Raw genomic sequence first — 14,156 nt, 5'->3', positions numbered from 1 at the left:
GGCGTGATGAAGAGGAGGGTGTGAGCGCGTGCGCCACCTGGAGGCGGAGCAGGTAGTCCACAGTGCTGATGATGATGTTCACTGTGGTCGTGTTTCCAGTTTGGGTTCTCAGGAAGTTCTGGAAATCTGACGGAAGAAAAAGTTTAACTTAAAAGTGACTCTGTGCTCCAGTGCGTCTGTTTTTAAACTCGCTCCTCACCTCCGTTGTGTCCCTCACAGAGAAGTTGCAAAAAGCGGAACAGATCTTTGGTGAATTCGTCGTTCTGAAGCACCTTGGAGCCTTGAAAAAGATTTTCACGTTAATGCAGATCCAAAGTTTTAAATCATTTATTTAAAACTATTTAAAACTATCGTCCCTTGCAAAAGTTTTTGTACCCATTTTGTCACATTTCAGTTTGATTGGGATTTTATCTGACAGAGCGACACATAAAATGTCCCGTTCTTCTGTTTTTAGAAAAATAAACTTTTTTAACATATATCCAAAATCTGGTGGAGGAAAACTAAAACTTTACGTCTTTGTGAAAACAATGGCTGTGTCCGAATTCAGGGTCTGCATGCAGACCCTGAATTCGGACACAGCTAGTATCTTCATGATGGATGGAGGCAAACGAAGCGTATCCTGGAAGAAAATCTGTCAGTGGAGCAAACGACAAAACATACAGCTCTGGAAAAAATTTATTTTTTAGTTTCTCTGACTTTACTTTTATTTTGTTCTTTGTCCTAAGAAAATGTCTGGGATTAGCTTTTTTCTAACAAATTTTTCACTTTTCAAACTCAGAAACTTCCTTTCTTCTTCTAGATAATATCTGAGATTAAACTCAAAATTTCTGGGAGTTTTTTTCTTTTTTTTTTCAAACCTTTGGAGCTCAGAAATAATTTTTTTCTAGAGTGTTTCTGAGATTCATCTAAAAATATTGGTTCTTTATTTAAAGCATATTTTCAACTTTTTGAGCTCAGAACTATTGTTTTTTCTAGAAAATTTCAAACTAAAATTTCACATCTTGGTGAAAACAGCATCTCCATGGTGGGTGTAAAGATGGAAGCAAAGTTCTGGAAGAAAATGGCCACAAAAGACTAAAGATGCAGCTCTGGAAAAAATTAAGAAGCCACTAAGAATGATCAGTTTCTCTTATTTTACCCTTTGAAGGTTTATGTTTGAGTAAAATGTACTTTTATTCTATGAACTACTGGCAACATGTCTCTGAAATTACAAGTAAAAATTTATTTTTTATGTGCAGAAAATGAGAAATGGTCAAAATAATGAAAAAGATGCAAAGAAAACAAGTCTATATTCATTTAGAAACAGCAATACTGACGTTTTAACGCAGGTCAGAAATCAATATTTGGTGGAAAAACCAGGTTTTCAACGGGGTTCACTGCAGTGGGCTCTTAGTTTTTTCCAGAGCTGTATATTCTGTGAGAGTGGTCTAGTCAAAGTCCACACATAAATCCAATTGAGAATATATAAAAAATATATATGTTTGGTTTCCATCTAACCTGCCTGAGCTTAAACTATTTTACAAAGACGAAATGTGCCAGCTGACTAAAAAACCATGAGCACAAATGCATAAAAAGTTTTTCTGATTTTCATAAAAACTTTTAATTTTATCTGTAAATCTGTTTTGTTCTGATTTGTCACATAAAATCCCCCCAAATCAATGAAGTTTCCAGTAGTAATGAGACAAAATGTGAAAAAGTCTAAGAGGCATCAATACTTTTGCAAAGCACTGCGTCATGTAAAGGCAGGCCGGGCATTTCTGATGTCCAGGTTTCTGAGCCTTTAGATTACAGGTGGAAAACTGAATCCAAAGAGCCGATTTATAAGATAAAATAAAATCAACAACGAAACACCAGGACATTTCCTTAAGCTGGAGGGAGCTGGAAAACTTTCACATGCAGGCCGTGAAGAGGCCCGGTGAAAACAGCGGACAAACAGGTTTACAATTCATCTTAACCGGCTAATCCAGTCAGAATAAATCACATCAGGTGGATTGAAATCTGAACGCTACGATGGAATAACAGGGCCACTGCAGGGAGAAGAAGAGAGCAAGTCTGCTAGAAAAGAATCAGACATTTTCTAGGAGAAGCAAGACAATTCAAAGTCAAATATTTTCAAGAAAAAACTCAGAACTTTTGAGATTAACCTCTAAGATTTTCTAGAAAAAAAAAACAAGAAAATTTCTGAGTTTGAAAAGTCAAAAATTAGCTGGAGAAAAATCTGAAATTTTGAGATTAATCTGAATTTTCCTAGAAAAAAGTGTAAATTTATGAGTTTGAAAAGTTGAATTTTTTTTAAATTTTCAAACAGAAATTCCATGTTTTTCCTAGAAAATCTCTGAGAAAAATCTCAAATTTTCTTTTTTGGGGCATATTTTCAACTTTCAGAGCTCAGAATGTTTGTTCTTTTTTTCTAGAAAATTTCTGAGGTAATTTCTACATTTCTAATTTTTTTCTAGTGTATTTTCAACTTTTCAAACTCAGAAATTTTGTTTCTTCTAAAACATTTCTGGGCATATTTTTTGGGCATATTTTCAACTTTTGAAGCTCAGAAATTTTGTTATTTTTTTCTAGAATATTTCTGAGATTAATTTTTTTTCTAACAAATTTTTGGTTTTTCAAACTCAAAGTTTCTCATTTTCTTAAAGAATATTTCTGAGATTAATCTCAAAATTTCGTGTGTTTTTTGGCATATTTTCAACTTTTAAAACTCAGAAATTTTGTTATTTTTTTCTAGAATATTTCTGACGTGTATCAAAGAAAATTCTTAGACTTTTCTAGCAAAGTTTTGACTTCAAACTTGTTTATTTCCCAGAAAATGTGAGTTTTCTGGTAAAAAAAAAAAAAAAGCGGGGGAAATGTTTTCCGTTTTTGCTCTACCTACAGCAGCCCTCCCACGCCGTCGTAGAAAGCAGCTTGTGACACCATGTGAAAGTTGATAATTATAAAACAGAACCAGCTTTGTGGAATAGCCCCCAAATCCAAAGCAAGCCAAAGCTTTGCTTGAGCTGTGGAAGAGCCCACAGACCTATTTAGTCAAACCTGTTGAAGTGGCACTGAAACGTATCTGAGCAGCACTAATCAGGACTGGCATTAGTAAATGTTAACATGGGAGGGAGACTTGAACAAAAAGCAGGATAAAACAGAAAACAGGCAGTGGGTTGATGTAATGGCCCACTTTGGGTGTTCTCCATCAGCATGCTCCCTGCAGACAGCAGGAGCGTCACAAATAAAAGCAGGGAGGATGGACCACATGTATGGAGGGGACATTCAGGGAGGAAGCAGAGCCATATCACGATGATCTAAATTTGCTATTTACCCCGCTGAGTGTTGACTGCCATCGATGGGTTTTTAAAATGACAGGAAGGAGACAAACGGCACACGAAGACATAAGCAAAAAGAGAGGACACCGAGTTACAATACAAAGAGATATGAATACATCAGCTACGAGTGGAAAAACAAAGACATGCTGCTTAGGACGACGGGGGAAACCAGAGGTCTGGGTTGCATCTAACAAAACAGGAACGGAGTCATGGTGAAAGGTTCGAAACGGCTACAGAGACAACAGTAGTTACAGTGAATTGTTAAATCTCAGTGGAAATGATGATGAGGAGACAAACGGTTTGATGAGACGGGAGGTTTGTGGTGAAGGTTAGAGAGGTGAGAGCTTTGAGTGCTAAACCAAGTCTTCCTCATCTTCGCTCCGGTTCCATCAGAATATTAGCCTAAGGTGGGATTTTTCTGGGGGCTGCGGTGAAAAACGTATCCCTACTTTCATTACACTCAAAAGACGTCACACCGAAAACTTCACTGACTCCAAGACAAGCAGCAAACTGAATCAAAATTCATCATTTTGATTTGTCAAAAGTCCAGGCACTGATCCACACATTTCAGACACCGATACTGGAAAGGTCCAGCTTTACTCAGCTGCAAAGGAAAGTTAAAAAATACGAACCAGGAGAAAATCTTCAGACTTACTTGAACCTTCTTCCGTCACCATGCCAAGTCCTTCTGCCTTGTTTTGCCTCTCAAATGCATTCAGATCCAGGACACTGAGAGAATAAAGAAGGATAGAAATAGTTAGCTCCACTTCAGGAGATACACACGTGCTGCTAGCTTCTTAGTTTTTAGCATCCTGAACATTTCTTCTTGAAGATTTCATCAATCAGGGTTGTTACACATTTCTCATGGTTTTTATTATTCCCTTTTTTATCATTTCCTTTTCAAGGCATTAATTAAAAACCTCTTTGAATTATTTTGTTAGACAACCAAACATTTAGGTAGCAACCAAGTATTTAGTTCAAAGTTAACATATAGTTAGCAAGCTAAATATCTAGTTAGCGAGTAAAACACCTAGCTTCATAAATACAGTAAGTAAGCTAACTATTTAGCTCCAAACTAAATATCTAATCCTGAGCTAGCTAATTTAAACCAGCCCCAAGCAAGCCAAACACTAAGCTAGCTAAACATTTATCTCTGAACTAGCTAAACATTAAGCTAACTATGCGCTAGCGAATCATTTCTTGTCAGAATTTCTTAAATTTCTTCCTCGCTATGCTAGCTTAAGGAGCAAAGCAACTTGAATTTGGCAGCCAGTCAGAAAATTAGCAACAGAAATAACATTTAAAGTAATTATTTTAACTTATATTTTATTTTAAAATAATTGAGTAGCAGAAAACAAAAATTCTGATGAAAAATAAAAGATTTATAATTTTTTTCCCTCATCTTGCCTCAAACTTTGAGGCTCCCACAGCGCCCCCTGGTGGTTCCCACTTTTAAAAACACAGTTTGCTACCATAAAAGCAACAGAGCTGGAAAGAAGACAACATTTCTGTCCGACTCAAAGCTTTTTGCCCCAACAGTCCCTACCTGCACGACTGCATCAGTCCTGACAGACTCTTGAAAAAGCCTGCGTCTCTTTTGTCCGTCAAGTAACCGAGCATTTTCTGCGATAAAGGAAGATTATGAGATCATAAAGCTCTGCCATCATGCAGCTCATGGCAGGTTGTTGGACGGGAGCAGAGGTCACCTGTTGAACTTGCACGTTGCCTCCATTTAGGATGGAGATGCCCAGTTTGAGGGTGCAGGTCACCATGGGGCCCAGACGACCTGATGGAGGAGATAAAGGTCAGCCGGTTTTTATCCTGTTCCTCTAAAAGCATCTCATGAAAACTCAATCCAAGAAAATACAAGGTTTCTACAGAGCATAAAAAAGTCTGGAGTCTGATTTTAGTATTCAACATAAAAAAAATAATGAGGCTGAGAAATAAAAGCTTTGTTTTCCAAAACACATCCTAGCATAAGTCCTGGATTATTTCTCCAGACGTTCAGATGGTTTTTCCCAGGTGGATCATTGGTACCTTTGCTGGCGCTGATCATCTGCAGCACCATCTCTGCAGCCCCACGCGCGTGCAGCCTCGCCTGCTGGTACAGGATCTTCTGCTTCTCCATCTCCTTTTCCTGAGGGGGAAAAGCGAAAACGTGCCTCACAAAAGACATAAAAACAGTTTCAGAGCTGCTTCCCCAAGCAGCAACATCCCAGTACCTCAAAAGTCTTTTCCCGCCCTTCTTCTTCCTCTTCCTCCTCATCCTCTGCACAGCTCTGACAAAATACAGGGTCATGATTTAAAAACTTTAATTAATAGAGTCTGTTGCAGCTATTCAAAAGGAAAATACCTTTGCCATCATGTCTGCATATGCAATATATAAAGGATCAACTTCCAGGTGGCTGGAAAAAAGAAAAATCACAATATTATGAAAACGTAATAAACCAAAGTCAGCAGAGTATTTTAGAAACGCCACAAAAGGAGCAGATGACTTAGAGCACAGGTGTCAAACTCGAGGTCTGTGGGCCAAATTCGGCCCACCGTAGCTTTTTATGTGGTCTTCTGGATTCTAGACTAAACACTAAATGTGATTAAATATCATGTTATCAATCAAATCAATGCAGTTTTTATCTGTTTATTGTAAAATTATATCAATCAGTCCCTCCAGGTTCTTGGGAATTATCATGGAAATTCAAGCAAAATCAACAAACTGAACTAAAAACTGAGTTTTTACAGATTTTTCTCAAAAACTTTACTTGTACTGAACAGCTGCCTCAGCTTTAATAAAATAAAATAATTTCAAAATAATTTTACTCTATTTTGAAAATAAAATTCAAAATAAAATTTGAATTTTATTTTCAATTTTTATTTTGAAAATAAAATTTCAAAATTTTATTTTGAAATCTCAAAATAAAATTTAGGTAATCTCCTAATAAGTAGATAGAGTCCACCTGAGCAAACATATAAAATTATTTGAAAGTTGATTTTGTGAAGAAAAGTTGGCAAACATTTCTCTCTCTAGACATATAAAACTAGAAAATAATTTTTAAAAAAACCTTAAAGTTGTGACCGTGGTTAAGATTCAAAGTATTTCCTTCCCAATAAATCATTAACATTTGTAGTTTTACCATCTGAGAAAAAGCTCTAAAAACAGACGCATGTATTTGTACTAATCGACATTCATGTGGCGGTTCTGAGTTTTCAGCCTCTTCTCACCTTCTCTCTGTCAGAGCGTTGTGGCTGAAGTGGAGGATGAGCTGGTGGAGCGGATCCGGCTTGATCTCAGCCACCTCCTCCTCCTCTTCCTCCACGATCTTCATCGGTGTTTTCTACAGAAGTCAACAAGCTGCATCACTCATCCCGCAGGAGATTCTCTCACTCGTTCTCCTTCTTCCTCTCATGAATATAATCAACGTTATTTATTTAAAGGCGACCTATTATGCTTCTCTGAATAGGTTAGGACAAGTCTATGGCCTAAACAAATCATGTTTTTGCATCAGATTTTAGTTTGTTTTGAGCTCCTTTCAGAATGTTTTTGGGTCTCTGTCACTTTAAATCCAAACAAACTGCTGCTGGCCACGCCCCCCAACTCAATGTTTACACTCGCACGTGAAAATGGCTGCAAACAGATGTGTAAGGATACAATCATACATCTTCGAAAAGCAAAATTGGAGCCTCCTGCACAACCAACACAAATTCACCAAGTGGTTTCTGGATGGTGAGTCAACAATAAAACACCTGTCTTTTTCAGCAGCCATTGTACGGCGGTATAACCAGACATCCTGCTGGGGTTGCTAGGGAACGGGAGCAGAGCTTGGTTGATGTGGCGTTGTTTGAAACAGCTAATTTTTCAGAAACCAAAAAAAATCGACTTATTGGGTGTTTTTTTAAATTTTTTTTTTAGATTTTTTAATGTTTTTAGATTCAAAACTGAAGTACAAAAAATGTGAATTAGCACAACAGGTCCCCTTTAAAGCACATGAACGAGTCGGTTACGTCTCACCAGCATGCAGATTTTCTTTGCAAGGTGATTCGTGGAGAGAATGAGGAAATTTGAGCTGTGTTGTGTTTTTAAAAGCATGCATGATGCAACAAACAGATGCAAGCACACTGCAAAAACACAAAATCTTACAAAGTGTTTTTGGTTTATAGTGCAAATATCTTAAAACATAAAACAAAACTAACTTAAAAGTAACTTATTAGTAAGATAAAGAGGCTTGTTGTCAGTAAATAATTCCTTAATATTAATGAAAAAGTTCTAGTTACTTAAATTAACTTACAACAAGGGAAAACGTCTCATTATAGGTTAAATAATCTGTCAATGGAACTAGAACTTTTTCATCAATATTAAGGAATTATTTACTGACAACAAGCCTCTATATCTTACTAGTAAGTTACTTTTAAGTTAGTTTTGTCTTATTTCAAGTGTACTAAGAAATTTGCACTATAAACCAGACCAAAGATACTTGGTAAGATTTTGTATTTGTTGCTAACATGAAGAATGATCCTCGTCCAAAACGGTAATCTTCATAAACTCAAACTAACATGACGGACTGAAAACTAGACCTAAACTTGGACTCAGTAGGAAAACGTTTCACAGTTTGACAGAGATAAAATGTGACTCTCCATGCCCACAGAACCGCACTGCACCGCCACACACGTCTTACAGAGTAAAGCGCAAAGACAACTGATGGGTTGGATCTGGGTCCGAACAGCCTCCTGCTGCGGGGTGAGAACCCTCCTTACCGCCGCCGCCGTCAGAACGCCACCGCCTGCTTTTCTGGCCCTGCGCCTCCTGAGCTCATCATGCAGCCTCTGACTCCTGACGGATCTCTGTCTGAAGGGCTTAGCATGCCTGCTGCGCGGGCCGCCGGGCGCTTTGGGCGGCGTCCCCGCCCCGACTCGCTCCCAAGGCTCAACGAGCGCCAATCTAAGGAAGCATTCTGCAAACAGGACCGGCAGAGGGGTGCCAACGCAGGGCAGGGGCGGGGCGGGCCCCGTACTTACTGCCAGGTCCTGAACTAGCTTTTCCTCAAAGGAGTACTCCTCTGCCGCTATCCAAAGTCTCTCATAGGCCGGGATGAAGAAGTTGATAGCACGATGCCTGGGGAGGGGTTAGGGGGGATGGAGGGATGAAGAGGAGGTGGAGGGAGGAAGAGTGGCATTAGGATGGGTTCTGGTGAGGGTTCCCTCCTTTTTGTGAGGAGAAAGGAAAGAGATGTCAGGGTGGAGGAGAGGGTTACAGGAGGTGTATTTCAGGCAGGGTTGTGATGTAGGATCCACTGGCTCTTCTGACTGGTCAAGTTTAGGCATTTAACACATTTTCTTAAAAAGGATGAACAAATGTAGGAAGATTATTGAATCTTTCAATCAAAACAGGAGGAAAAATTACTTAAGATTTATTGAATTCTTCGACAAAGAGCTGGAAAACATTTCACATGCTGCAAAAGCACAAAATTATACCAAGAATTTTTATTCTAGTTTCTAGATCAAATGTGTTAGTGTAATAGATACAATATAAAACTGACTTAAAAGTAAATTTCAGCCTGTTTTAAGTTGATAATTCCTTAATATTGGTTTTATAACAAGGTGTCAAACTGATTTTGGTTCTGGGCCAAATCCAGACCATGAACGCTCTTAAGGGGCCGGTTGTGCAAGAATGTATTGATTAGACCTGATCACAAACTGTTATCAACAAATCCTTAAAATTAAATATTACTGAACATCTTTTCAGTCCCTCCAGGATTTTGAGATTCTTTTTGTGATTTTTTGGAATAAAACAAGTGTTTGCGGTTCTAATTTGGAAATATTAACACTTATTCATTATGGTAAGTGTGACTTTTTATTCCTTGCTGTAAAGATCGCAGACTATAATCTGATTTTGACAATTTTTGAGAAAAATCTGTTATAAACTCCCAGTTTTAGCTCAATTTGTTGATTTTGCATGAATTTCCATAATTATTCCCAAGAACCTGGAGGGACTGATTGGTATAATTTGGCAGTAAACAGATAAAAACTGCAACATGATATTTAAGCACACTTAAGTGTTTAGTCCAGTGTTTCTCAACCCTGGTCCTCACTGCCCCCCTGCTCTGCATGTTTTAGATGTGCCTCTATTCCAGAACAGCTGATTCAAATGATTGCATGACCATCAAGTACTGCAGAAGCCTGTTAATCACCCAGAGATACAATTCAGGTGTGTGGCTGAAGGGAAATACCGAAAACATGCAGGACAGGGGGGCGGTGAGGTCCAGGGTTGAGAAACACTGGTTTAGTCTACACTCTAGAGCAGGGGTCCCCAAACTTTTTCCTGCGGCTGTTCCTTTCTCTGGTCAGGGGCCGGTCTTAGTTTTTGGAGAAAGAAACCTTAGAAAATTCTTGTCAACGGCGGGGCTGCGGCTGTTCTGTCTTTGAAACTGTCGAGCGGGGGGGTGGGGGTGTGTGTGACTGGGACTGACTAGTGTATATATTCCATTGAGGGAAAGTTAGTTTTACATCTGCTCAAAAGCCCCCTGGTGGTTGAAGAAAAATCCACATATAAACCGGAAAATACAATATATGAAAAAAACACTGAATGCTCTCTGGTATGAGGAGGCGGGCCGGATCTGGCATTGTTCAGGGGGCCGGACCAAATGACGTGGTGGGCCGGATCCGGCCCGCGGGCCGTAGTTTGGGGACCCCTGCTCTAGAGGGACACATAAAAAGTTATGGTGGGTCAGATTTGGTCTATAAGCCTCGAGTTTGACATATGTGACTTATAACCTGCCAGTAGAACTTGTACTTTCTCATCAATATTATTAAATTACTGACCTAAAATAAGCAGCTATAAGTTATTTCTGTTGTAAGTCAAGTGTACTAGAAACCAGGCCAAAAATACTTTGTAAAATTTTGTGTTTTTGCAGTGCAAATAGCCCAAAACGTTCTTAATTACTGCTTTGCATCAATTTCTCCAGGCGAGCCGACCAATCAGAATCAGCGGTTGGTTGCTAGGCAGCCACTGTTCCACAGCCTGGCGGATGAGAAGTGGGGGTCTGAAGGCGGGAAGCTGTTGCAACGTCACTTTACCGTCAGCAGGGAGAACAGGCGGTCAAAGCTGGAGGCTTTGAACGCCCTTTCCAGCCAAACCTCCCGATAGCCATTCAGGAAGTAATTATTATTTTTGTATCTGAGAGGAGGGAGGGCGAGGTAGTGTTAAAAAAACAACACAGAGGAGAGAAGGTCAGCGGGAACGGGATGAAGGCCACCGGTTAAGTAACAGACCCATTATGTAGGACGATGAGGAAAAGCTGTATTTTATATTATTTTAAAGCCAGTATTTAAATTGACAGTTAAAAAGATAAACGCTCACCTGGGTAAGTTGTAGAGTGGAGCCATGCGGAAACAAGCAACGACGGCTCGCTTACGCTGCTTGGACAGCAGCTTCTGGACGATGCACTTCTTGTTCCTCAGAGGCTGTTCCACCTGGGAGGGAAAAATGTTTAAAAATCTGTTTAAAATCAGATAAAACAATCAGACATTCAAAATCTGTGATTTTGTTGACTTAGTTTGCTTAACTGTTTAACACAGATATAGAATAATAAAAAAAATTAATAATTCTTATCTATTAAAAGAAAATTTAATTCAAACAACTTTTAAATTTTGTCATAAATTATATTTTTATGGGACTTTATGTGAAAGCTTAAGTTGAATGTAAATTATACGTTTAAAAAAGTGTAAGGAAAAAGATCTGAAAAGTGTGGCGTGCATTTATATTTACCCCCTTTTTTCAAAACTCCCCTAAAAAAATATAGAGTACAATAAACTACTTTCAGTTGTCATTTTATTAAGAGACGCCACTTATGTGTAATTTCATATTCATAGCTGTGGCAGCATCATGCTGTGGGAATGTTTCACCAGGAACAAATCCATGCAACAGTTTTTTTTTTTTTTTTCATTGGAATGAATTAAAGTTTGTTTAAAAAAGTTAAATGCTATTAAGGCAGTGATGTGTGTATTTATGTCAAAAGCAAATAATTAAAAAAATGCCAAGGTTAAAATCTTAAGTGTTAAACAAAAATTACAATTACTGGTGTTTTTGCGTTCTTGTATATCTAATCTTCATTTGTATTTGAAATAATTTTTACCTGCTCCAAATTAAAGACAGCTGCAGAGATGCTCTGGATTCTGTCCACCGTGTGCTCCGAATCCGACGGCTCCTCCGATTTCACCACTACGTCTTTATAAAGGTTCAGCTGCCAGTGAACTGCCGGATCATCAGACTAGAATTACAAAAATAATCAACAATCAAGCAAATTGTGTTCAAGGGATTTCTGCTCTGCTCTGCTTGAAATGCTGAGGATGATTTCACCTTTTCCTGCAGGTGGAGGTTCTGACGCAAATGCTCTTTCACCTCATCGTCCGTGTCTTTCTACGAAAACATGGTTTGTTCAAAACACCGTTAATAAATGTCGGAATAATTTATTTATTATTTTAGAAACTGAACCTTAGATATCTTTGATTAGAGAATGCTGAACTTCTGGAATTTGTCTTTATTTTGGACTCAACTCTTAGCTAAAATACAATCATCACTCACATGAAAAGACTTGGAGGTTACGCTCAAAAGTTGTACTCAAGTAAAAGTAAAAAGTAGCCATCTTAAAAATTACTTGAGCAAGAATGAAAAAGTATTTGGTAAAAGAACTGAGTAACTGATCAAATGATCAATGATTTAATATTTAAAAATTACATCATCATTTGGATGAAAATATAAAGTAAAGTGAACATTTTGGGACCAAAAAATGACAAAAAGTAAAATCAGGCAAAACAAAATGTTTCTAAATCAGTTTCTTTCAATAAAAAAAACCTTATGAAACTAACAAAAACTGCAGGTTTTTGGTGAATTTTTGGTTAAAACATTTTTGTTGTCATTCAGTGGGTAGAAAATCCAGACATTTTACTCCAGTAAGAGTAGAAATACTTTATAATAAAATTACTGAAGTAAAAGTAAAAATTAAACTTCTAAGAAATTACCCAAGAGTAAAAAGTATTTAGTGAAAAGTCTACTGAAGTACTGAGTAATTGATTAAAGTTAATATTTAAAAATAACAGACAAAAATATAAAGCTAAGGAAAAATTTTGGTATTTTAAAGACCAAAATGACCAAAAATATTTTTTATAAGTAACAAAAAAATAAAATCAGGAAAAAATTATTTTTTTCTTTCAATACAAAATTTAAGAAACTAAAAAACTGCAGGTGTGTGTTTGGTTTGTTCTTCATTCATTGAGTAGAAAATCCACAAATTTTACTCCAGTAAGAGTAGAGACACTTCAGAACACAAATACTCAAGTGAAAGTAAAAAGTACAGCATAGTAAAAATACTCCTAAAAGTATTTTGTTTTTCAAAAACGTAAATGTAACTGAGTAAGTGTAGCTAGTCCCTAAAAAACTCTGGACAGGCCAAATTTGACCTCTTCATGAATAAAAGTAACTGCTTGCCAAAATCTGCAGCTGTGAGAACCGGGTTTGCATTTAAAGGTCTAAAAGTCAAAGCGTCGGGTCGGTTTCTTACCAGGCTGTAGCGAATCTTTGCCAAAGAGATGAGCTCCTGGTCTCCCGGTGTGCACATGTTCAAGCCGATGGGCAGCAGCTTCTTGAGCGCAGCTACGATCAGAGACGTCTGGATGGAGTAATATTCACCGCGGCGCCGTTTATGTTTACGCTCCTGGTCTCCACCAGACTGCAGACGGAAACCAGAGTGAGAACACCACCAGTAAAACAACACACTTCTTTTTTTTACTATGTAAAGAACGTTCTCCTGATGAAAATCACCTTGGACATCTTGGACTTGCCCTCCCCGGTCAGGAAGCCCAGATTGTTGATCTCGTTCTGAATCACAAAGTTTTGCTCCTCACGCTTGAAGTTCTGCATCAGGAGAGAAAAGCAGACGTCTGACGCTGGAGCATGAGGGGTTAAGGTGACGCCCGAGCAGAGGGACCTACGTTGGATTTGCACCAGAGGATGAAAATCTCAGCCACCATCCTGAAGAGCTCAGTGGAGTCTGCATCCGGCTCCTTCAGCCACCTGGACCTGGACGGGACAGAGAGATACTTTAACTATACCATCCTACGTAAACTACAGGCCTGTCACGGTGACTAATGTTAGAATTACCGACATAAATGGACAGAGAGATACTTTAACTATACCATCCTACGTAAACTACAGGCCTGTCACGGTGACTAATGTTAGAATTACTGACATAAATGGTAATATTGTTGTTCTGAGACAGTTTTATTATAAATATATTTATAATCAGAGTTGGGTAGTAACGCCAGTTACTTGAGTAACATTTTAGGAGTATTTTTACTAAAAAGTACTTCAGTAATTTTATTATGAAGTATTTCTACTTCAACATGTTTTAACCAAAAATTCACCAGACAGAAATTTCTTTAAAGTTTTATTTTGAAAGAAACTGATTTGGAAAAATTTTGTTTTGCCTGATTTTGTTATTCTTTTGTTACTTTTTGTTATTTTTGTCCTTTAAATGCAAAAATTTCCACTTAACTTTATATTTTGGTCCATCTGATGATGTAGTTTTGCAAATATTAAATTGAGTAATAACTTTTTACTTTTACTTGAGTAAAGATATGTTGAAGTACAGCTACTCTTACTTGGATACTTTATAATGTTAGTGACATTTCATCCTCTCAAAAACAAATATGTAATTTCCATGAGAACCAGAAGATATTTTATATATTCAAATAAAACAACCAAAAACAATAACTAAAACAGAAATTAAAAACACACACACAACTGAAATGATAAATAAAATGAATTATGATGTTTCCAAACAAAAC

The 14,156-nt window shown here is 37.7% G+C and overlaps 1 protein-coding gene across 6 annotated transcripts in view; it reads right to left on the bottom strand.

Moving 5' to 3' along the window:
• The window catches only part of ryr3 (ryanodine receptor 3), a 126,631-nt gene that overhangs the window by 14,505 nt on the left and 97,970 nt on the right, over positions 1–14,156 (bottom strand). For 4 of the 6 annotated variants that reach the window (XM_016667980.1, XM_016667998.1, XM_016668003.1 and 1 more), the window contains 17 exons: positions 13,302–13,389; positions 13,132–13,224; positions 12,872–13,039; positions 11,671–11,730; positions 11,447–11,581; positions 10,672–10,784; positions 10,389–10,488; positions 6,540–6,652; positions 5,674–5,725; positions 5,543–5,599; positions 5,358–5,457; positions 5,027–5,106; positions 4,867–4,943; positions 3,976–4,049; positions 3,317–3,331; positions 200–280; positions 38–126 (listed from right to left, as the gene is read on the bottom strand). In XM_016667980.1, the coding sequence (XP_016523466.1) occupies positions 38–126; positions 200–280; positions 3,317–3,331; positions 3,976–4,049; positions 4,867–4,943; positions 5,027–5,106; positions 5,358–5,457; positions 5,543–5,599; positions 5,674–5,725; positions 6,540–6,652; positions 10,389–10,488; positions 10,672–10,784; positions 11,447–11,581; positions 11,671–11,730; positions 12,872–13,039; positions 13,132–13,224; positions 13,302–13,389 (1,495 nt within the window). Of the gene's footprint in view, positions 1–37; positions 127–199; positions 281–3,316; positions 3,332–3,975; positions 4,050–4,866; positions 4,944–5,026; positions 5,107–5,357; positions 5,458–5,542; positions 5,600–5,673; positions 5,726–6,539; positions 6,653–8,330; positions 8,428–10,388; positions 10,489–10,671; positions 10,785–11,446; positions 11,582–11,670; positions 11,731–12,871; positions 13,040–13,131; positions 13,225–13,301; positions 13,390–14,156 lie in introns of all 6 variants that reach the window. The other 2 variants (XM_016667983.1, XM_016667993.1) reach the window with 2 other exon arrangements.

This window comes from Poecilia formosa, unplaced genomic scaffold, assembly GCF_000485575.1.
Source record: "Poecilia formosa unplaced genomic scaffold, Poecilia_formosa-5.1.2 Scaffold1, whole genome shotgun sequence".
Taxonomy (NCBI): domain Eukaryota; kingdom Metazoa; phylum Chordata; class Actinopteri; order Cyprinodontiformes; family Poeciliidae; genus Poecilia; species Poecilia formosa.
Note: the sequence above shows the minus strand (reverse complement) of the source record. Positions and strands in the feature narration are given on the sequence as shown.